Source organism: Thalassophryne amazonica, chromosome 1, assembly GCF_902500255.1.
Source record: "Thalassophryne amazonica chromosome 1, fThaAma1.1, whole genome shotgun sequence".
Taxonomy (NCBI): Eukaryota; Metazoa; Chordata; class Actinopteri; order Batrachoidiformes; family Batrachoididae; genus Thalassophryne; species Thalassophryne amazonica.
Window position 1 is genome coordinate 19463170 of NC_047103.1, and position 23206 is coordinate 19486375.

General features: G+C 37.5%; 1 protein-coding gene across 1 annotated transcript; it reads right to left on the reverse strand.

Moving 5' to 3' along the window:
- Positions 1 to 656: 656 nt before the first annotated feature.
- On the reverse strand, positions 657 to 13848 carry LOC117519060 (TNFAIP3-interacting protein 3-like). The gene is made up of 10 exons (XM_034180367.1): positions 13790 to 13848; positions 9176 to 9264; positions 9018 to 9099; positions 8669 to 8743; positions 8524 to 8589; positions 3492 to 3620; positions 3249 to 3377; positions 3069 to 3146; positions 2839 to 2964; positions 657 to 752 (listed from the first exon to the last, which is right to left on the reverse strand). The coding sequence occupies exons 2-10, from the start codon at positions 9247 to 9249 to the stop codon at positions 660 to 662; spliced, it is 852 nt and encodes a 283-aa protein (XP_034036258.1). The 5' UTR covers positions 9250 to 9264; positions 13790 to 13848; the 3' UTR covers positions 657 to 659.
- Between the last annotated feature and the right edge of the window lie 9358 nt (positions 13849 to 23206).

A 23206-nucleotide genomic window follows, 5' to 3' on the forward strand; every position in this document is an offset into this window, starting at 1 on the left:
AAAACAGCATATTTCCTATTTTCCAGAGTGTCATTTTTACTGGCGTATAAGTCACCTATCAAGAAATGCCTCTTGGTGGGGGAGGGGGAGGGAGGTGACATAAGTCAAACCGTATGCGAAACTCACTTCACCTTCTTAACATTTGCATAATCTCATTTTAATGGCTGTTTAAAAAAAACATTGTCCAATGTTACCAATAGATAGTCTATTTAATAGTTTTTCTCACATGTAATTGACAAAGTGCAAATATTTCAGTGGTTTATTTGAATGATAAACTAAACAAGATACAGAAGAAGACAAACAAATTAACTTTAACTCTTCTTGCTTCCTCTACTTTACCCTGGTTTTCTTCGAGCAGGAAGTAGAAAGAAGTTCAGTCATTTTGTTTTCAGCAGTTAGCCTGGGCCTCGCCACGGTCACAATGAAACCTGAAGATGGACCTGCAGCCGACAGTCAAAGAACAGGACCCGCTTCCTAAACCTGCCTTGTGACTTCAGAACATCTCATCCTGCCAAAGATAGACTCTGATGTGGTGATCTTGTTTGTGGTAACGCTGACCAAATTCAGTCAGTTAATGACTTTAGAGAGTCTGTTTTCCAGAAAGCAGCATCTGTATGAATGAGGGTTCTGTTGAGGACAGTGGATGTGGTGTTTGCTGTTTAGACTCTGGAGGATGTGCAGACATCTTGATTTGCTGCTTGATTTGTGCGACTGCATTCAAACTCAGGTTGGGTTTGACGAGTCGGAGTCAACTGGAAGAAAGGAAACATTATTATTAAGGAATCTGTATGACTTTACTCTGTATGCCATGATTCAAGGGCGTGTTGTAGAGGGGCATCAGACAGTCCATCAGAGAGAACAGTTTTGTTTTCGTGGAGGCTTCTTGGGCTATTCCTGTTGAATCCCATGTAGGTAGCCAACTGGACTAGCCAAAGCCCACGTCCAAAGAGCTGGGCCCCAGGGGAGCCCCTGGACAAAACTGCATTGGCCCCATTTGGGCCGCTCATGTGTAGGGTCCCTTTATTCAGAGAGTAGCATCAACTGAGAACACTGCGCCATTTTGGGGCCAGTTGTGCTGAACTAACCTTTTATGTTTTCAACATTTTTATCAGTTAACCACATACAGCAACACATCCAGGTGCAGGTACTATCAAAATAAATATTAAAATAGTTAAGATATCAAATTTACATGAATTTACAATTCACGATGATAGATTTAAAGCCTGATTTATGCTTCTGCAGCTCTGAAACTGTGTCATGTCGACGTGCGTGATAGTTTTAAATTCTGCGTCACTGGATTATGCTTTATTCTGGATTAATTCCCTCAGCAATCTTTTCTTTCTACAATCAACACCTCCAATTCAAAGGTAAGCTGTACTAAACCCTCTTTCTGACTGTGTTGTAAATTTGCAGACTTTTCTGATCCATTTGTAATTAGCATGCAAACTGCAAAAACGATTAAAATATGAGAGGAAAGAGTGAAAGCAGAAAAGTGTCAAATCACAGCCTTTTGTGGTGTCTGATTTAACAGGTGCACATCAGGCTGCGGGTCCGAGTCTGAGCACACTTTGAAAAAATAAACAGCCGGGCTTTTAATCAAATCGGTGAGTGTCAGCGCTGAACTTTAATTTTGTACCTCTGTTACTGCGCATATCCACACCGATCTGTCCAGTACGTGTGAGGGGTTTTTAATGGAAATACATTGCAATCGGACAGGACATTTTATCCGATGTGAGCAAAAATCCATTAAACAAAATCCGTTATACACTTGGTGTTTATTACATGGAAAACCATCCAAAAAAAATAACGATTTAGGCAAGTTTTACTGTACATGGGACTGAACACTAAATTTATCTCTCAAAACTTTGACGATGAAGTCGCTTCCATCCCACATGGCTGACTTTACTTTCCCAAATTTTTCTTCCGTTCAGATCTGAAGGGAATCTGTATACCTTTATAAAATAGCTCGATTTACATGCAGACAGCTTAACAGCGAATGCTATTTTGGCCCCAAGATGGCACCACAAGTCACGTACGTTTTTTTTTGTTTGTTTTTTTCGGCTTGTCATGTCGCTACTCTATGAAAAAAGGGACTCTACCCATGTGAAACCCAATGTGGACATATTTGCTGGGGCTAATTGTAATATGCAAATTTCAACAGTAAGGTTGAATTATTTTGTGTTTGGATATTGCAGAAACAACTGCACAAGACTGGGAACTGTAGCTACATCAGATGCTAACTAAGCAAGCTAGGTGGCTTTATGAGCCATTGTACCAACCACACTAAGCTAACTAGCTTTATACACAGATAAAAAGTTACACTGTAAAGTTTGTGTTTGAACGAAGTACAAACTGCATCCATTTGTAATTGTATCCATTTATACACGGTAAAGTTGGGTTGTATGATTGTTGAAAGTTTACAGCTATACTATGTGGCCTCAGAAGTCATGTCAGCAGTCTCTAAACCGTTTCTGATTGGGCCCTTGTAGGAAAGCGTGGGCCAATATCCACCAATGTTCTGCATGAAACTACGCCCTGGTAATTTATTTAGCCACCATTCATGAATCTAATGTTTGTTGTGATGACATTGGAATGAACACTTGAAATGATGCCATTAACAGTATGAATGTAGTTTTATGTGGCCTTGGAGAAGAGCAGGTGGTTCAGTTCCAGGAACCTTGCAAAAAACACTTGATCTGCAGTGCCGCAGGCCAACCAACTGTAAATTGTAGAGTGATCCCAACGTACGGTACTCTCCACATCCAACTCATTAGGGTGGCGTCCCATCCAGGGATCTACAGAAACAGGAATAATGTGCATACATAACTTTAAAAGTACCTGAGATTTGAGGATATGAAGCTCATTGTGGACTTTTCTAAACCTCTTCTCCAGTTGTAGTTGCTTCTCTTTAAGCTTCTCTCTGTCTTTCCGCTCCTTCAAAAAGTCTTCCTTGTAGACCTCAGCCTGAAAGATGATGACCAGGAACCATTATGTGACAATAATAAGCAAAGGACTTTAAAACCACTGGAAATTGGTAAATTAAAACCACTGCAATGACTAAAACTCACCTGCTGTTTCCAGATCTGTACTTGTGTTTCGTTGGCCTCTTCAAGAGGCCGGGTGGAATGCAGCGCCGCCTGCAGGGCCTGTTTCGCACATAACAGTATGATGAAACATGCGCACAGAGCTTTGACACCAATGAACAGGGTTCATGTTGAGTTTTTGTTTCTTCCTATATCATGACCCACCTTATTCAGACGTCTGATCTCCTCATGCTGGTGCTGCCCTCTGCGGGTCAGAGTGCTGTTCTGCACCCTCAGTTCGTTGGCTTCCTTCTCAGCTTTCAGTAACTCAGAAGTGATGCCGCTGGTTTCACCCTGTCAGACAGATGACACAATTTGACATCACATTTTCGTGATCTATCTTGAGACATGCGGGCTGATTTAGCCAAATGTTTTAGAATATATTTTCAATGGATAATGCTGATTTACCTGACGTGGACACTCTTCATCTGTCTTGAACTGCATTTTTTGACATGATGTCTTAGAATTTTCTCTGTTGCACAATTCATCTTCTGAGTCAATGTGCTCATGTTGGAGTAGCAATTTTAGATGCTGGACCTATGCATCAGATTAAAAAAAGGCAGCGGACAGAATGTAGGTATTTTATTTTCACACACACACACACACATATATATGTATATATATATATATATATATATATATATATATATATATATATATATATATATATATATATAATATACACACACAGTGAGGAAACTAAGTATTTTAACACCCTGCAGTTTTGCAAGTTCTCCCACTTAGAAATCATGGAGGGGTCTGAAATTTTCATCTTAGGTGCATGTCCACTGTGAGAGACATAATCTAAAAAAAAAATCCAGAAATCACAATGTATGATTTTTAAATAATTTATTTGTATGTTACTGCTGCAAATAAGTATTTGAACACCTGTGAAAATCAATGTTAATATTTGGTACAGTAGCTTTTGTTTGCAATTACAGAGGTCAAATGCTTCCTGTAGTTTTTCACCAGGTTTTCACACACTGCAGCAGGGATTTTGGTCCACTCCTCCATACAGATCTTCTCTGGATCTTTCAGGTTTGGAGTTTCAGCTCCCTCCAAAGATTTTCTATTGAGTTCAGGTCTGGAGACTGGCCAGGCAACTCCAGCTTGACATCCTTCTTACAGAGCCCCTCCTTAGTTGCCATGGCTGTGTGTTTGGGGTCATTGTCATGCTGGAAGACCCAGCCATGATCCATCTTCAATGCTCTTACTGATGGAAGGAGGTTGTTTGCCAAAATCTCACAATACATGACCCCATCCATCCTCCCTTCAATACGGTGCAGTCATCCTGTCCCCTTTGCAGAAGAGCACCCCCAGAGTATGATGTTTCCACCCCCATGCTTCACGGTTGGGCTGCAGGATTTTAAACCATGACAGCATCATGTGATACTAATGTAATCTTTGTGACTGTGGTCCCAGCTCGCTTCAGGTCATTGACCAGGTCCTCCTGTGTAGTTCTGAGCTTTCTCAGAATCATTCTTACCCCACAAAGTGAGATCTTGCATGGAATCCCAGACCGAGGGAGATTGACAGTCATCTTGTGTTTCTTCCACTTTCTAATAAATAATCATAACAGTTGTTGTCTTCTACCAAGCTGCTTGCCTGTTGTCCTGTAGTCCATCCCAGCCTTGTGCAGGTCTACAGTTTTGTCCCTGGTGTCCTTAGACAGCTCTTTGGTCTTTAATACAGGTAAAGAGTGCAGAATAAGAGGGCTTCTTAAAGAAAAATTAACAGGTCTGTGTGAGCCAGAATTCTTGCTGGTTGGTAGGTGTTCAAATACTTATTTGCAGCAGTAACATACAAATAAATTATTAAAAAAATCATACATTGTTATTTCCGGATTTTTATTTTATTTTATTTATTTATTTATTTTTATTATGTCTCTCACAGTGGACATGCATCCAACATGAAAATTTCAGACCCCTCCATGATTTCTAAGTGGGAGAACTTGCAAAACCGCAGAGTGTTAAAATACTTATTTTCCTCACTGTATATACATATATATCACAACATGCTCATATGACACAATGTGACTGGATATTTGGGTTGTCAAGTCAGTCCCCAACAAACAAAATCAACAAAACTGAATTTAAATCTTTTCATTTCCAAGGACTACAATTAGGAATACAAATTTTAAATAAGTACAAAAAAACAAAGAAATTATTTCAATTGCTGACCCTGATCAGTCATCTTTGATAATTACCTCTTTTTTTTTGCTGATTGTTGAACTTAGATTGTTAGATTGTTGAACTTAGATTGTTGAACTTAGATCCTGATCACTGATCCTGATTGCTGAACATACATCCCGAATGCTGAATTTTGATACGGATTATTAATCTTTGATCCTTATTGCTTACTCATGATTGCACACTTTGATCCTTTTGGGTGAACATGAGACTATGGTCGCTGAATTTTGAGCTTTGGCCTTTGATCATGTCACCATCTTTGATTCAGACCTTTGAATTTGCACTTTGATCAAGACTGCTGAACTTTGATCCTGATTGTTGATTATCTTTGATTCTTCGATAGAGGTTATATTTTTACTTCCATTAAATGTAATCCGTTATTCCAATTGTAGGACCAAAAGAATCAGGATCAGAGATAAATGTTAAAAGCCATAGTTTGATACAGATCAATAAAAAAGCATAAATTCCTCTCATAGAGGTAAGTAATTATATGGAAACACAAATGAAATAAATGAATGTGAAAATATAAAGAAGAAAATATATACAACCCCTGGCAAAAAATTATGGAATCACCGGCCTCGGAGGATGTTCATTCAGTTGTTTAATTTTGTAGAAAAAAAGCAGATCACAGACATGACACAAAACTAAAGTCATTTCAAATGGCAACTTTCTGGCTTTAAGAAACACTATAAGAAATCAAGAAAAAAAGATTGTGGCAGTCAGTAACGGTTACTTTTTTAGACCAAGCAGAGGAAAAAATTATGGACTCACTCAATTCTGAGGAAAAAATTATGGAATCACCCTGTAAATTTTCATCCCCAAAACTAACACCTGCATCATATCAGATCTGCTCGTTAGTCTGCATCTAAAAAGGAGTGATCACACCTTGGAGAGCTGTTGCACCAAGTGGACTGACATGAATCATGGCTCCAACACGAGAGATGTCAATTGAAACAAAGGAGAGGATTATCAAACTCTTAAAAGAGAGTAAATCATCACACAATGTTGCAAAAGATGTTGGTTGTTCACAGTCAGCTGTCTAAACTCTGGACCAAATACAAACAACATGGGAAGGTTGTTAAAGGCAAACATATTGGTAGACCAAGGAAGACATCAAAGCGTCAAGACAGAAAACTTAAAGCAATATGTCTCAAAAATCGAAAAATGCACAACAAAACAAATGAGGAACGAATGGGAGGAAACTGGAGTCAACGTCTGTGACCGAACTGTAAGAAACCGCCTAAAGGAAATGGGATTTACATACAGAAAAGCTAAATGAAAGGCATCATTAACACCTAAACAGAAAAAAACAAGGTTACAATGGGCTAAGGAAAAGCAATTGTGGACTGTGGATGACTGGATGAAAGTCATATTCAGTGATGAATCTCGAATCTGCATTGGGCAAGGTGATGATGCTGGAACTTTTGTTTGGTGCCTTTCCAATGAGATTTATAAAGATGACTGCCTGAAGAGAACATGTAAATTTCCACAGTCATTGATGATATGGGGCTGCATGTCAGGTAAAGGCACTGGGGAGATGGCTGTCATTACATCATCAATAAATGCACAAGTTTATGTTGATATTTTGGACAATTGAAAGGATGTTTGGGGATGATGAAATCATTTTTCAAGATGATAATGCATCTTACCATAGAGCAAAAACTGCAAAAACATTCCTTGCAAAAAGACACATAGGGTCAATGTCATGGCATAGGGTCAATGTCAAAGAGCAGATCTGATTTGATGCAGGTGTTAATTTGGGGGATGAAAATTTACAGGGTTATTCCATAATTTTTTCCTCAGAATTGAGTGATTCCATATTTTTTTCCTCTGCTTGGTCTAAATAAGTAACCGTTACTGACTGCCACAATCTTTTTTTTCTTGATTTCTTATAGTGTTTCTTAAAGCCAGAAAGTTGCCATTTGAAATGACTTTAGTTTTGTGTCATGTCTGTGATCTGCTTTTTTTCTACAAAATTAAACAACTGAATGAACATCCTCTGAGGCCGGTGATTCCATAATTTTTGCCAGGGGTTGTATATATAATATATATAATTTGTCTTTACAGTTGGTGCTGTATACCTTTTTATATTTATTTGTTTTTATTTTTTAAGTGAGCTTACTAATCAATGTATTTAGTATCATTTTAGAAAGATGTCATTTATTTATTTTCATAAACGTTTATGTATTTTTACATTGATTTCCACATTGCATTTTGTAGTTTCCTGGCATAAATGACGTATAGTCAGGTGCAAAGCAGGTTGTCTGTGAACATTTGACTGGTTCATTGCTGCATGGAAGTATTTCTTTAACAGTCGTCAATTTGTTAATTTGTAAAAATCCAGAGAGCATCAGTTAATCACTGTGATGGTCTCCAACACACGCAATACTGGAAGACACACCAGATGGAAATCTGATTCCCTGCCGATGAGGAAATATAAACTTCTCTCTATTACTGGAAACACCCCAAAGCAACACATCTGAAAAAGTGCAGAAGGACGTTAACAGGAAATGTCAAAGGTAAAGGTCAACTTGAACAGAAACACCCTGATAAAAGTGTTTTTTTTTTTTCCCCAGGTTTTACCGCATCTGGTAAGAAATGATCAGGCTACAGATTACAGCCAAAAGTACTTTTTTGTGACACAAAACTGAGCCCAACTCCAGTTGTTGCAGGAAAAACAGACAGAATACCATAAATGGTAAATGTTATTGATAAATGATGTAAGACACATAATGATGTCATCAGTGGCATGTGGAGGCACAAATTGTCAAATACATTGTTAGATTTGTAATAGTGAGAAATACCTAAACATTGATTTAATTTCACTTACGATTGTTATATATGTTATAACTTTCGCCTAACAATTTACAGTGTTGCCTCATTATTACTATTAATCAGTATTATTGGTATTAGTATTATCGGCAGTTGTAGTAGTCATGGCCAAATAGTGTCTAAAGCTCAACAATTCCTAATAAATCGTTATTTTTCTGTATGTTTCATTATTTTCAGTTACTGATTTTCCAATAATTCTATTTTTTTCTGCATTGTCATCTGTATTTATTTATCTATCTATTTAATTATTTATTCTTCTTGAAAAAATAAGGTGAATTCATGTGGAAAGTGGTTTGTCTGCTACCTGCAGCATCTTTTCATTTCTCCATGGCAACCAGATGAGCATCTTTAACACCTTTTATTCATTTTTAATGTTTTATTCTTTATTGTGGCATTTTGAACACTCCATATAATCTTACCTTGTCTTTGTAATACTGCACCATGGTTTGGTATTCCTTTGCCCATTTTTCATTAATAGAAAGAAGCTAAGTGATACATGAAAAAAAAGAATATTTAAGTTGTACATTAAAAAATAAGTAAATTTGACTTTTGACATTTACTCACTTCTCGTCTTTGTTCCTCCAGTATATGAATCTGCGCTTTCATCTGACTATCAGTGCTGGCAGAAGATGTTTGTGACTAAAACAAATAAAGGAGAAAAAGGTAACCTTTAAAATGCAATATGTCAAGCTGCAGCATAGCTCCTGGAACTGTCATGGCAGTTATGCAAATGACTGCATATTCCTGCTCACTTCCGTTTACACATTTTTGGAAGTTTTGCTTTGGAGTGTTTCCAGTAACACAGAACAAAATATTTCCTTTAGTCAAAGAATCAGACATGCAAGCAGGGTTATGCAAATTTATTTAAAAAAGTCCATCTGGTGCATCTTGAGTTGTGTGTATTGTTTGTTACCTGTGTGCATTCTTGCAGACTTTCATGATGGTGAGCTGCAGTTGCATGACTGTTTTCTGTGTCAATCATAACATCTTTGTGCCTAATAATAAAGCATTTGCATGAGAAATTTGCAGTGTTTCTTCTTAATTAAAGAAGAAAAAAAGATACTGCCTTACTTCTGTGTGCTTGTCAGCGATGGATACAGTCGGTTGCTTCTCTCTGGTTTCTGCTCTGGTTGGCCGACTACCATGTGGTCACCTAAAGACTGTCATAAACAAGAGGATTTCTGCAGAATAAATCTTTTTGATAACTATTTTTACTCATAACACCAACCTAAACCAGCTAAATTGTAGTCCTGAAATAAATTTTGCTGATGGAGTCAACAACCAGAAAATGAAGCAAAAATTTTTATGAAGTAATTTATTCCATCCTTGAAGTTGGTTGTAATTTTACAGGTTTTAGGATTGCAAACAAAATACCATATTTTCAGGATGGTTTGGATCCATGTTTTTTTCCTTTTATTTGTGTTTTGATTTTTTTTTTCTCCATCTTTAACACCTGAACACCTCCAAGCATGTATAACTTGAGTTTGACCTTTCACATTCACACAAGATCAAAGGTCATGTGACCAATACAAAGGAGCTATATCAATCAATCAATCAATCAATCAACTTTTTTCTTGTATAGCGTGTTTTATAGTAACCATAGGCTTATCTTTCACTAATTCTGTGTAATAGCCATTGTAAATATCCTCCATATATGGTAAGAGCATACGGCCAAATTTTGTCGACCTGCAACCTTGACTTTGATCTCTTTTTTTCTCAAAATCAAATGACTTTGTCCCTGGGTTGCCCTCAAACATTCCACAATGTTTAGTCAAAATCAGACCAAAAGTCTTTGAGTTAGTTTGTTCATACACACACACAAGGTCAAAAACAATATGCTATCACACACAGCTGTTAAAAAAGTGGATTGCTGATCATTTTGAGGCAGATTAAGGTCAGCATTAAAATTTGCTCAATGTTTGCCATCAACATTGATTATTTCTTCATTTCTTTCATCAAACGTTTTTAACATTGTAGGAACGGGTTTGTTTTCAATTGTTTGATAGCATGTTTACATTTTTAAAATTTAACCTTTAATAAAGGTTCAAATTTACCTTATGACATCACAAAAGTCTTATTGATGGCATAGAGGATCTTGGTTGTTTTGAGCTCCAGCACTCAGTGTTCAGTATTTTTGTTGTTCATATTTATAAAGAATAAGGAGGGAAAAGGCTCTTTCAGATATTTATAGTATTTGCAACATATCTGTTCAGTGTTTTTGTAATTAAATGACTTGTTATGGTTTCCAGTTTTTAGCAAAGGAGAGGTTATAGTGATATTTTCTTTCAGACATGGCACTAAGATAAAATAAAGAATACCTTCATTTCAGTCAATACAATTAATCTCATTTTTCAGCTTTTCTTCATAATATTTACAAAACTGCATTTTTGCACTTAAAAATATGAAACTAAATGATAAACACACACAAATAGGTCTTAGTGTAGTCACAACGATAAAAAAAATTACATCCATATATACACATATCTATATTCCCTTTGATGAAAATCCTAAAAGAATAAGTCAGTGTTTTCTATAAATTGCCTTTTCTTGTGCAATTTTTAAAAAATTATTTCTTAAACCCATTTGGAAAAGAAATTGTTCAATTTACCAAAAAAGAAATTATCATATATGTATGCATTATCCTGTAGTTCAAACATCAGACATGTTGTATATCAGAACTTCATCTATATATCACATGTAGTGGAGGTACAGTCCTCTTTTTGTAAAGAAATAAAACTATAAAATATAGATTTATATACACGTGCCCCCCCCCCAAAAAAAAACTCTAAGAAGAAGAAGAAATGCTTTAATTATTGTCCACTTTTAAATACAAAACAATGGAATTCAAAGTGCTTTAACATCAACCACTGCACATATCATAATTAAAACACACACAAATTAAATGAATACAATACAAAACTATATAACCCAATTGAACAAAATACAAAAGAACCCATGATAACATACAATCAAACTTAAGATGTATGTACATAATTTAAAATATAGAACACTTACAAAAAGAAAACAACCTCATAGTTTGAGCAAACTGAAAACTCACCATATTTCTAGTCTGAAGTGTCCTCTACACGGTTTCTACAATAAGTGATCTTTTAAAACCAACTCCAGGGTTTGACATTAACAAGGATTGTGTGTTGATTATACAGAGGGTGTCATCCTATCAGCTGCTAGGGTTTCTCAGGGGGCGGAGCTATTTGAAGGAAAGGAAAGCACAACTGACAACATTCTGAAGGGAAATTAACGTGGTGTTATGTTATATGAAAGGGTGACTAAGAAAAACAACTCAACCAACACTGAAAATAAAATTTGTGCAAAGTACCTTTCTATCTATTTGGAAGATTTAAATCTATCAATTATAAATCTATTATTAAATCTATTATTTTATATTTATTAATTTTATTATTATTTTAATAAAAAGATTTTATTCTATTATTTTATTATATCTATAAATCTATTATTATAAACTTGCTTCATCAGTCTGACACAATTGGATTTTTACTGGGCTGCAAAAAAAAAAAAAAAATTACAGTTTCACAAATGTTATGATTAAACCCATCACCAATGCTTTCTTAATGGATAAGATCACCTTTTTACAACTCTAGCCATATTATAAAACTTGTCAGTAATCGATTCCTCTCATTTAGAATATAAAAGAAAAAACGTGATCGAATGAGACAGCTAATACGCCAACTACAAAAATGTACCATGTGCTTAAATTAGCAGCAAAATGCTAGCAGGCTACTGTGTAATCAACACATTAGTGACACAATAACATATAAGTAAATATGGTGTGCTAGACCCATTATTAAAACATGTAACATGCCAATTTATATAAACCCTGAACCAGTCACAGAAATTAGCTTCGGAATTAGCTTAAAACATCAAATACGTTGGCAGACACTTTGACAAGATAGCTAAGGCAAAGATGAAAATTGTTTACTCTTAGCCAAACATCAACATTTTTACTGAACAACGAACAAAGGTGGGTGTTGTGCTTTCCTCGGAAGCTCGGAAAGATCCAATATAAAAAAATCCCCTACTTACGGAAAAGTGCATTCATGAGATTACCTCGCAGACAAATACGGATCAACTACTATCGCAGTAGAGCTAGGTTAACATTATGTTATGGGCTAAATGAAATCATCAAAGATGTTTTTTGCTGATGTGTAGTGCTGGTAACTTAACTAATTGTACATAAAATGTGAATATATTACATATAGCAGTAATGGCTTGTTAGAAAGTAATTTTAAAGATGGAATTTCAACATTAGTAACATGTTGTCTCACTTATCGCAAAATGGCTGCCATGGCTGTGACATCAACTCGTACCTTGGGTTGCTCAATTCCTCATGGATTTCTGAGCTGTCAGCACAAAAGGCATGTTTCTCCGAACTAGAGCTCAGAATCTTGGAACTTCCAAGGGCTTTGAACAGAGCAGTGAATCTTCAGTTAACAATTACCGTATAAGTACCAACAGGGGCTGACAAAGCCCTATAATTTAATATTACGACCATCTATGTATGATGTAAGCAACAAGAAAATGTGCAAATGCACTCATAACAACACTGTGCAACTTTAAAGTTCAGAAAGTTATATTATGAGTTGATTTAGTGCTATGCTACAACTACCCCGTTGATACAAATATTCAGTAATTTGTGGAAAAAAAGGGGGATTTCTGTTATCCAACACAGCTGTAAAGAAGAGTTGAACATTCAAAGGCTTCATTGCTAACTTTTTTTTAATCAGTGCCCAGTTTCATAAAGCAGTTTAATTTTGTTTAGTGGACTAAACTCAGGCGACTCAGTCGATTAAAGTTTTGCATTACCTGACTAAGTTTTTAGCCTGATAGAGAAGAGGCTAATCCTATTTTCGTACCACCACTTGATGGAGAAGGAAGGAAGGAAAAACTTGCGGCGGGAGTTCCAGGACCGGAGTAATCCATTGGAAATGATTATGGAAAGCGAGGTCGGGAGTGCTTCTTCTCTGCTGCGGCGGACTTAGCCATATTTGTAGCAGATGGACCAACCCAGACGTAGACAAAACTGTCGCGCATTGAAGACATTTTTTGGCAACGGCATTCGTGAGGCCACGATGACCGTGAAAATCATTGACTAACGTAAAATGGCTAATCTACAATTTTAGCCATCAATGCGAAACAGAAATTAGGCAGATAATGTTAGGCGAACCTTAGCCAACTAAGTAAGATTAGTCAGCCAAAAGATTAGACTGCTTTATAAAACTCGGCCCAGGTCTTCAAAACAAAATTTCTTTTCAGTAGTTTCTTTTTTTTTAAAGCAGAATCAGTATTTTAGCATTTCTTGACTTGGAATTCACCTTAAAAGTATTGTTTCTAAACCAGTTAAAACCAAATGACATAGTTAATAATAATAATAGTAATAGTTAATAATGTTCCATGTCAGGCTTTGTGACATAATGTGTAGTTTTTGGACATTATAAAAATGTTTACTGATATCGGCTATAGTCTATCGCTAATGCCACAGTTAACAAGCTACGCTATGCTGAGCACATGGTTTAGCCTAACTGGAGTTAGATAACCATTTCAACAACATTATGTCTTTTTAACTGTTATCCAGTTCATCAAACACTGCTGAGGTTGATGTTGATGTAAGGTGAATACAGCAAAAAAAAAAAAAAATAAATAAATTACCTCTTGTTTGAAACAGGGAGACCACACCGCGTTTTACTTCAATCGCCTGCCACTGACGCTCACGATGTCCAGAGGAAGACAGGAAGTGAACTCAACACCAAGGTATTCCAAACAAACTATTTATTTATTTTTACATATGTAACAAAACAACAAAATAATAATAATAATAATGTTGTTACAATTGTTTCAAATAAATGTGTCTGTTCTGGAACAGAAAGAAATACACGTCTCTGGTTTCATTTTTGTTGCCACTGATACAAGTTGTTTGTGGTTTTCTTTTTTCTTCCTTGAACCAGTTCAAAGTCTTGGTTTAAATATAACTAAGGCTGTAAATAAATGAGCTTTGGCTTGTTTTCCCACAACATAATAAAATGGTCATGAAACACAGTAAGCGTTAAAAGTGTTGTTGGCATATACATTTTTAACAAAGGTGAAACTAAAATACCAAATTGTAGTGGATTGAAGTTGCAGTTGTTTGGGGACTTCTTTTTTTTTAAAAGTGTATTTGCAGAAGCAAATGTTACTCGGTGCGTGAAATGCACAGAAACCGGAAAACACTTTAAAGTCACTCATGTTGAAACGAAACTGCATATTTAAAAAAACCTAATCTAATGTGCAGTGGGTTATGGGAAAATCAAACAGGGTTGTAATCTTACGCAATCAGAGGTGCTGAGTCAGATGTGTTTCAGGAAAGACGTGGGAGGGAAAATACATAGAGACAAAAAGGAACTGACTTCATTCTGCTGTGTAAATAAATGTAGGGGAGACTGGGGATGGTTGTAACAAATTTAGCTTCAGTGCCGATAAAGGCAAACAAAACAAACCAAACAAAAACCAATACACCTGCCAAGTATGTTTGTCACAAGTGTCACTGTTAACTTCACCAGGAAGGAGAATGAAATAATCATTTTGCCATGAGTATGTGCGTGTATGTCCATGGTGATATCTTCAAAATTCATCAGGTAATAGGGTACTGCAGTCTCGTGTGAACCCTCTGTGATATCACGGGATTTGACCACTTACGGGGACCACTCCATTGTGCAATATATACACAGCATAACTTCACACAGATAAATGGTGCACTGTTTTGTTTTTGACTGCAGTCACCGAAGCATTCGGAAAAAGTATTGTTTTCGGTTCCCGACTCCTCCAAGGATGTAATAAAATCACCTGCGTTTATTTATTTGTCTGTCTGTTAAGCAGGATTACGTTAAAAAACTACTGCACGGATTCTGACAAAATTTTCACCACAGATAGATATTAGGCGAAGAAGAACCCATTAAATTTTGGAGGTGATCCGGATCTGGATTCTGGATCAAGTTTCACTTTATATGTAGGCTTTGAAGGATTATTGTTAGCAGGATTATGTCAAAACTACTGCACGGATTTTGATGAAATTTTCACCACAGATAGATATTAGACCATGGAAGAACCCATTCAATTTTGGAGGTGATCTGGATCCGGATCCAGATTCTGGATCAAGTTTCACTTTATATAGGCTTTCAAGGATTATTTGTAGCAGGATTACGTCAAAACTACTGCACGGATTTTGATGAAATTTTCACCACAGATAGATATTAGGCAATGGAAGAACCCATTCAATTTTGGAGGTGATCTGGATCCGGATCCGGATTTTAGATCAAGTTTCACTTTATATAGTCTTTGAAGGATTATTGTTAGCAGGAGTACGTCAAAACTACTGTACAGATTTTGACAAAATTTTCACCACAGATAGATATTAGGCAATGGAAGAACCCATTCAATTTTGGAGGTGATCTGGATCCGGATTCTGGATCAAGTTTCACTTTATATAGCCTTTGAAGGATTATTGTTAGCAGGATTACGTCAAAACTACTGCACAGATTTTGACGAAATTTTCACCACAGATAGATATTAAGCGATGGAAGAACTCATTAAATTTTAGAGGTGATCCGGATGTGGATTCTAGATCAAATTTCATGTTATATAGGCCTTGAAGGATTAGGTCAAATCTACTCCATGGATTCTCACCAAATTTTCACCACGGATACACATTAGGGCATGGAAGACGCCACTGAATTTTGGAGGTGATCCGGATCCAGAATCTGGATCAACATTTCACTTTATATAGACTTTGAAGGATTATGTCAAAACTACTTCATGGATTCACACCAAATTTTCACCACAGATACATATTAGAGCATGGAAGACTCCACTGAATTTTGGAGGTGATCCGGATCACGTTTCACTTTATATAGGCTTTGAAGGATTATTGTTAGCGGGGTTACGTCAAAACTACTGCACAGAGTTTGATGAAATTTTCACCACAGATAGATATTAGACCATGGAAGACTCCATTAAATTTCAGAGGTGATCCTGATCTGAATCTGGATTCTGGATCAACATTTCACTTTATATAGGCTTTGAAGGATTATTGTTAGCAGGATTACTTCAAAACTACTGCACAGATATTGATGAAATTTTCAGCACAGATACATATTAGGGCAGGGGTGGCCAAGTTCGGTCCTCGAGAGCCACCTTCCTGACACTCTTAGTTGTCTCCCTGCTCCAACACACCTGAATCCAATGAAAGGCTTATTAAAAGTCTGCTAACGAGTCTTTCATTGGATTCAGGGGTGTTGGAGCAGGGAGACAACTAACAGTGTCAGAAAGGTGGCTCTCGAGGACCGAACTTGGCCACCCCTGTATTAAGGCATGGAAGACGCCACTGAATTTTGGAGGTGATCTGTCTCCGGATTGGCGGACGTCAGAAATCTCTGATTGCTCTTGTTTCAGACTAAATTCACCCCAATACACACAACAGACTTAAGGCATATATACATTTTCAATTGTAACTGCCAGAAGATGGTGCACAAATCAAGACGCAAGTTCTTGCGATACAAAAGCAGTAGGCAGTTGAGTTTTGGTTTAAACTGTTAAATCTACACAGTATTGCTTTTCAATGGTCAGTCAGCATTCCAAAGGTCAATGGTGCCCTCACTGCTTCACAATCACAAAACGTGACCCCTGCGGGTGTGCAGCTTCTTTTGCACATTTATTTTGCAACATTTTTAGAATTAGTTTTAGTCATAAAAGCAGGTGGTGGGAGGAGCAGCGACCGAAGTTTGGGGCTTACTAACATTGCAGTACTTCCACCAGAAACCCCAACTTCATGTGATGCCCGTATCATGAGAAATCTGTACCTCTCTTCCCAGCATGACTCTGTGCTGGTTTACGGTACATATGACGCAAGAGCGAGTGCTCAGAAAGGAAAGAGGAGGTGTCACTCTGACTGAGCCTCCTCCTTCCTGCAATTACTTCACTCATGCTCCTGTACTCAGCTGTGCTCTTTTAATTTCCTGAGTGTGTCAGAAACTTTTACATGGTCCGTTCTTGCAAACAGAAAAGCAGAAAAGCAGTGTGTGAATATATATATATATATATATATATATATATATATATATATATATATATATATATATATATATATATATATATATATACTCAACAAAAATATAAACGCAACACTTTTGGTTTTGCTCCCATTTTGTATGAGATGAACTCAAAGATCTAAAACTTTTTCCACATACACAATATCACCATTTCCCTCAAATATTGTTCACAAACCAGTCGAAATCTGTGATAGTGAGCACTTCTCCTTTGCTGAGATAATCCATCCCACCTCACAGGTGTGCCATATCAAGATGCTGATTAGACACCATGATTAGTGCACAGGTGTGCCTTAGACTGCCCACAATAAAAGGCCACTCTGAAAGGTGCAGTTTTGTTTTATTGGGGGGGGGATACCAGTCAGTATCTGGTGTGACCACCATTTGCCTCATGCAGTGCAACACATCTCCTTCGCATCATCCGTGAAGAGAACACCTCTCCAACGTGCCAAACGCCAGCGAATGTGAGCATTTGCCAACTCAAGTCGGTTACGACGACGAACTGGAGTCAGGTCGAGACCCCGATGAGGACGACGAGCATGCAGATGAGCTTCCCTGAGACGGTTTCTGACAGTTTGTGCAGAAATTCTTTGGTTATGCAAACCGATTGTTTCAGCAGCTGTCCGAGTGGCTGGTCTCAGACGATCTTGGAGGTGAACATGCTGGATGTGGAGGTCCTGGGCTGGTGTGGTTACACGTGGTCTGCGGTTGTGAGGCTGGTTGGATGTACTGCCAAATTCTCTGAAACGCCTTTGGAGACGGCTTATGGTAGAGAAATGAACAGTCAATACACAAGCAACAGCTCTGGTTGACATTCCTGCTGTCAGCATGCCAATTGCACGCTCCCTCAAATCTTGCGACATCTGTGGCATTGTGCTGTGTGATAAAACTGCACCTTTCAGAGTGGCCTTTTATTGTGGGCAGTCGAAGGCACACCTGTGCACTAATCATGGTGTCTAATCAGCATCTTGGTATGGCACACCTGTGAGGTGGGATGGATTATCTCAGCAAAGGAGAAGTGCTCACTATCACAGATTTAGACTGGTTTGTGAACAATATTTGAGGGAAATGGTGATATTGTGTATGTGGAAAAAGTTTTAGATCTTTGAGTTCATCTCATACAAAATAGGAGCAAAACCAAAAGTGTTGCGTTTATATTTTTGTTGAGTATATATATATGGAAGGTTTTCATAAAATCCTTTCAGTGGGATGTCTGAGCACATGTGCTGGTGCCACACATTGCTGCATATACCACAAAACACCCTGGCAGAACACCAGTACATACACACCTCAAGGAAGTAAATGGTAAAAATGGTAAATGGACTGCATTTATATAGCGCTTGTCCACCTGCATCAGATGCTCAAAGCGCTTTACAATTATGCCTCATATTCACCCCAATGTCAGGGTGCTGCCATACATGGCGCTCACTACACACAGAGAGCAAGAGGGTAAAACCACCAAAAAGGAGGAGAAAGAAGTCCCCATCTGTCTGCTGCCGTGGGGTGATACGTTTGACACAATATAATTCCAGCTGTACCCAAGGATCTACCAACCTAGTCCTAAAGTCATCACCTTAGGTCACTGGATTGAATGCATGAGAGGGCTGATGCTGGCCACGCATGTTCTACACTGGGATATATATCCATGTTGATAGTTAATGTTATCAATCAATCACAAATATTATGCTAATCAATGTAAACTTTAGAATATGTCTCGAGCTCTACTGGTTACATAGATAGACTGAAGAATGTTATTTTTGTTGCAGTTTTTGTTCACCTTTTGTCAGATCCTCTCTGAAACATAATCATCTCAGCGTATCTGCCCAACTAATATTCCCATCTAGTTTAGTGAAAATCCATCTTGTTGTTTTTTAGTTATCTTGTTCAGAGACCGAAAGACAGACACACACACACAAAGGACCAACTTCAATACTCTGCTTCACCGACATGCTAGGTCAACAAAACCAGGACCAACACCCTCGACCTTTATTTTCCTGCAAAGATATTTGCATCACCAAACACCTCTGTCCAGCAGCCTCTGATGAGTGAGTCCAGGAAGTCTATGAAAGCCTGAACCTTAGTATTGATCTAGGATAATTGCAAATGTAGACAACAAATCCACACTCCCCATCTTGAATGCTACAATCAGGGCAACTGTTGAGTCCACAAAGAGCACAGCATCATCGGCAAAGTCATGATCTTGAGCCTTTCCACACTGACTAAGTCAGTGATGTCCAAACTATTCCAGAAAGGGCCGAGAGGGTGCAGGTTTTCTTTGCAGCCACTGACTCCAGCAGGTAATTTCACTGATGAACTCATCCCACCTGTTTAAAGGGATGTTAATCAGTGAAATCACCTGCTGAAGTCGGTGTCTTCAAAGAAAACCTGCACCCTCTCGGCCCTTTCTGGAATAGTTTGGACACCACTGGACTAAGCCATCCAAGTGACTTGACACCATGACATCACCCAACATACAAACACAAGTAGGAGCCAGAACACGTCCCTGAGGATCACCAGAATTCACAGAGAACAAATCAGAAACTCTGATTCCACTACCTGCCACTCCCTTCCCAACACAAAAATGTTGAACGTCTGAAAAGTATGTTCATTTCTGCAGTCAGTACTTGGTTGGGGCTCCTTTTGCACAGATTTGTGCAACTTCTGAGAAACAACCCAACCACATGTTCAATTTATTTTTTACAAGTTGGGCTCATAATTTCCAGCTTTACCACATGTCAAGAGTGCAGCATGACGTCTTTTTCTTCCTGCTGCTTCATTAAGGGTCACCACAGCAGGTCATCGTGATCCTGACATCTAGTGGTCAAATAATTTCAAGTACACGGTTATGATTTTTTTTTTTAATCAATATATTTTGTTGAACAATATAAATAATATAAACAAATTTACAAAAACAAAAAGAGAACAAAGAAAAACCACAAAGACAAACAAAAACACGTGCATAAAGAACCGATCGGCATTCATTATACAGTATATATAATAAATATCTAACATATAAAGCTAACCACGTGTGTTTGTTTGCTATGCACAGCCACAGTAATTAAGCAATCAACACCAAACTTACTATGGTGACTGGGGGCACGAAGGGGGAGGTCACTGGGGCCCATAGGTTGAAAGCATACATGTGTGAAGACACACACAGTCAGCTTTATATATTAGATCCCGACTCGCTCACTGGAGCCCTTATTTTCACAGTTCATGTGGTACTCAGGTCAGGTAGCAAGTATCACACTTTACTTACTACGTAGTAGCAGCTGGCTAAGGTGCACTTTAATTACAATCCGAACAGGCCAGCGCATGTTTTTTTTCAATTAAAGGTACCTGCTGTGTACAGCATACCAGAGCATTGCAGTGATATGACATGCTGTCACCTTGTATCATCATTTACTTGAATCTCATGAATGTCACAAATTGCTCTGTGAAAATGAATGATGACAAAATGCACACAGTGCAATGCAACTTACTACACCTTAACTAAAGTGACATGAAGTATACAAAGACATGGCTAAAATTCATCTCTATTACCCGTGCGTATAACTTTTTGGCTTCTCCTGCAAGTAATACAGGCATCATGGACTAAATATAGAGAACTAGTACAAATCAACAGGCACTTAGTTTACTTAACTGATGTAATTTTTTTTCCTTTATCTGTTGTACGTCAGCTGATTCACCAAGAAAAGCATCAGAGCTCCAAGTACCAGTGAACATGTGAGTTATTCTGAGATGAGTCATTTTCACTGCTACACCACTACAGTGGATTTTAGGATCCTCCTACCTGCCAACTCCCACTTTAACCCCTTAACGCCTGAATTTATATAGCTGTATATAAAAAAATGTTTTGTGTGTGTTTCTGCCTTTAAGAAGATGGTAAATAATGTTGAGATTATTAATTTCACTTTTGCACAAAAAATAAATAGTAATTTTGGTATTTTGGTAATGACTTTATGTTATAATGTTATAATAATAATAATGGTATGTTGCAAATTTGCAACAACAGGAATACTGGTCAATTTGGTATGTTGCATATTTGAGTCAAATATTGTAGCATACAACCCCTGGCAAAAATTATGGAATCACTGGCCTCGGAGGATGTTCATTCAGTTGTTTAATTTTGTAGAAAAAAGCAGATCACAGACATGACACAAAACTAATGTAATTTCAAATGGCAACTTTCTGGCTTTAAGAAACACTATAAGAAATCAGGAAAAAAAATTGTGGCAGTCAGTAACAGTTACTTTTTTAGACCAAGCAGAGGGAAAAAAATTCTGAGGAAAAAATTATGGAATCATGAAAAACAAAAGAACGCTCCAACACATCACTAGTATTTTGTTGCACCACCTCTGGCTTTTATAACAGCTTGCAGTCTCTGAGGCATGGACTTAATGAGTGACAAACAGTACTCTTCATCAATCTGGCTCCAACTTTCTCTGATTGCTGTTGCCAGATCAGATTTGCAGGTTGGAGCCTTGTCATGGACCATTTTCTTCAACTTCCACCAAAGATTTTCAATTGGACTAAGATCCGGACTGTTTGCAGGCCATGACATTGACCCTATGAGTCTTTTGCAAGGAATGTTTTCACAGTTTTGCTCTATGGCAAGATGCATTATCATCTTGAAAAATGATTCATCATCCCCAAACATCCTTTCAATTGATGGGATAAGAAAAGTGTCCAAAATATCAACGTAAACTTGTGCATTTATTGATGATGTAATGACAGCCATCTCCCCAGTGCCTTTACCTGACATGCAGCCCCATATCATCAATGACTGTGGAAATTTACATGTTCTCTTCAGGCAGTCATCTTTATAAATCTCACTGGAACGGCACCAAACAAAGGTTCCAGCATCATCACCTTGCCCAATGCAGATTTGAGATTCATCACTGAATATGACTTTCATCCAGTCATCCACAGTCCACGATTGCTTTTCCTTAGCCCATTGTAACCTTGTTTTTTTCTGTTTAGGTGTTAATGATGGCTTTCGTTTAGCTTTTCTGTATGTAAATCCCATTTCCTTTAGGTGGTTTCTTACAGTTCGGTCACAGACGTTGACTCCAGTTTCCTCCCATTCGTTCCTCATTTATTTTGTTGTGCATTTTCAATTTTTGAGACATATTGCTTTAAGTTTTCTGTCTTGACGCTTTGATGTCTTCCTTGGTCTACCAGTATGTTTGCCTTTAACAACCTTCCCATGTTGTTTGTATTTGGTCCAGAGTTTAGACACAGCTGACTGTGAACAACCAACATCTTTTGCATCATTGCATGATGATTTACCCTCTTTTAAGAGTTTGATAATCCTCTCCTTTGTTTCAATTGACATCTCTCGTGTTGGAGCCATGATTCATGTCAGTCCACTTGGTGCAACAGCTCTCCAAGGTGTGATCACTCCTTTTTAGATGCAGACTAACGAGCAGATCTGATTTGATGCAGGTGTTAGTTTTGGGGATGAAAATTTACAGGGTGATTCCATAATTTATTCCTCAGAATTGAGTGAGTCCATATTTTTTTTCCCTCTGCTTGGTCTAAAAAAGTAACCGTTACTGACTGCCACAATTGTTTTTCCTGATTTCGTATAGTGTTTCTTAAAGCCAGAAAGTTGCCATTTGAAATGACTTTAGTTTTGTGTCATGTCTGTGATCTGCTTTTTTTCTACAAAATTAAACAACTGAATGAACATCCTCCGAGGCCGGTGATTCCATAATTTTTGCCCAGGGGTTGTATATGCGTCAATAGGCATTAAGGGGTTAACCCCTGATTGTATTAAAAACTCAACAGTTTATTTGCAATTCATCCCCAGTAGCAAAGCTCATATTTTACATTGCTGCGTATATATTAATAAAACATTTGACTCATGAGAAAAAAAAAAACATTGCCCATTTGAAGCATCATTGATTTTAACAACAGTTTAAAAGCTACTGACAAAATGTCAATTTAATACTTCAATCTATATTTTTTTTAATTGTTTGTAAAT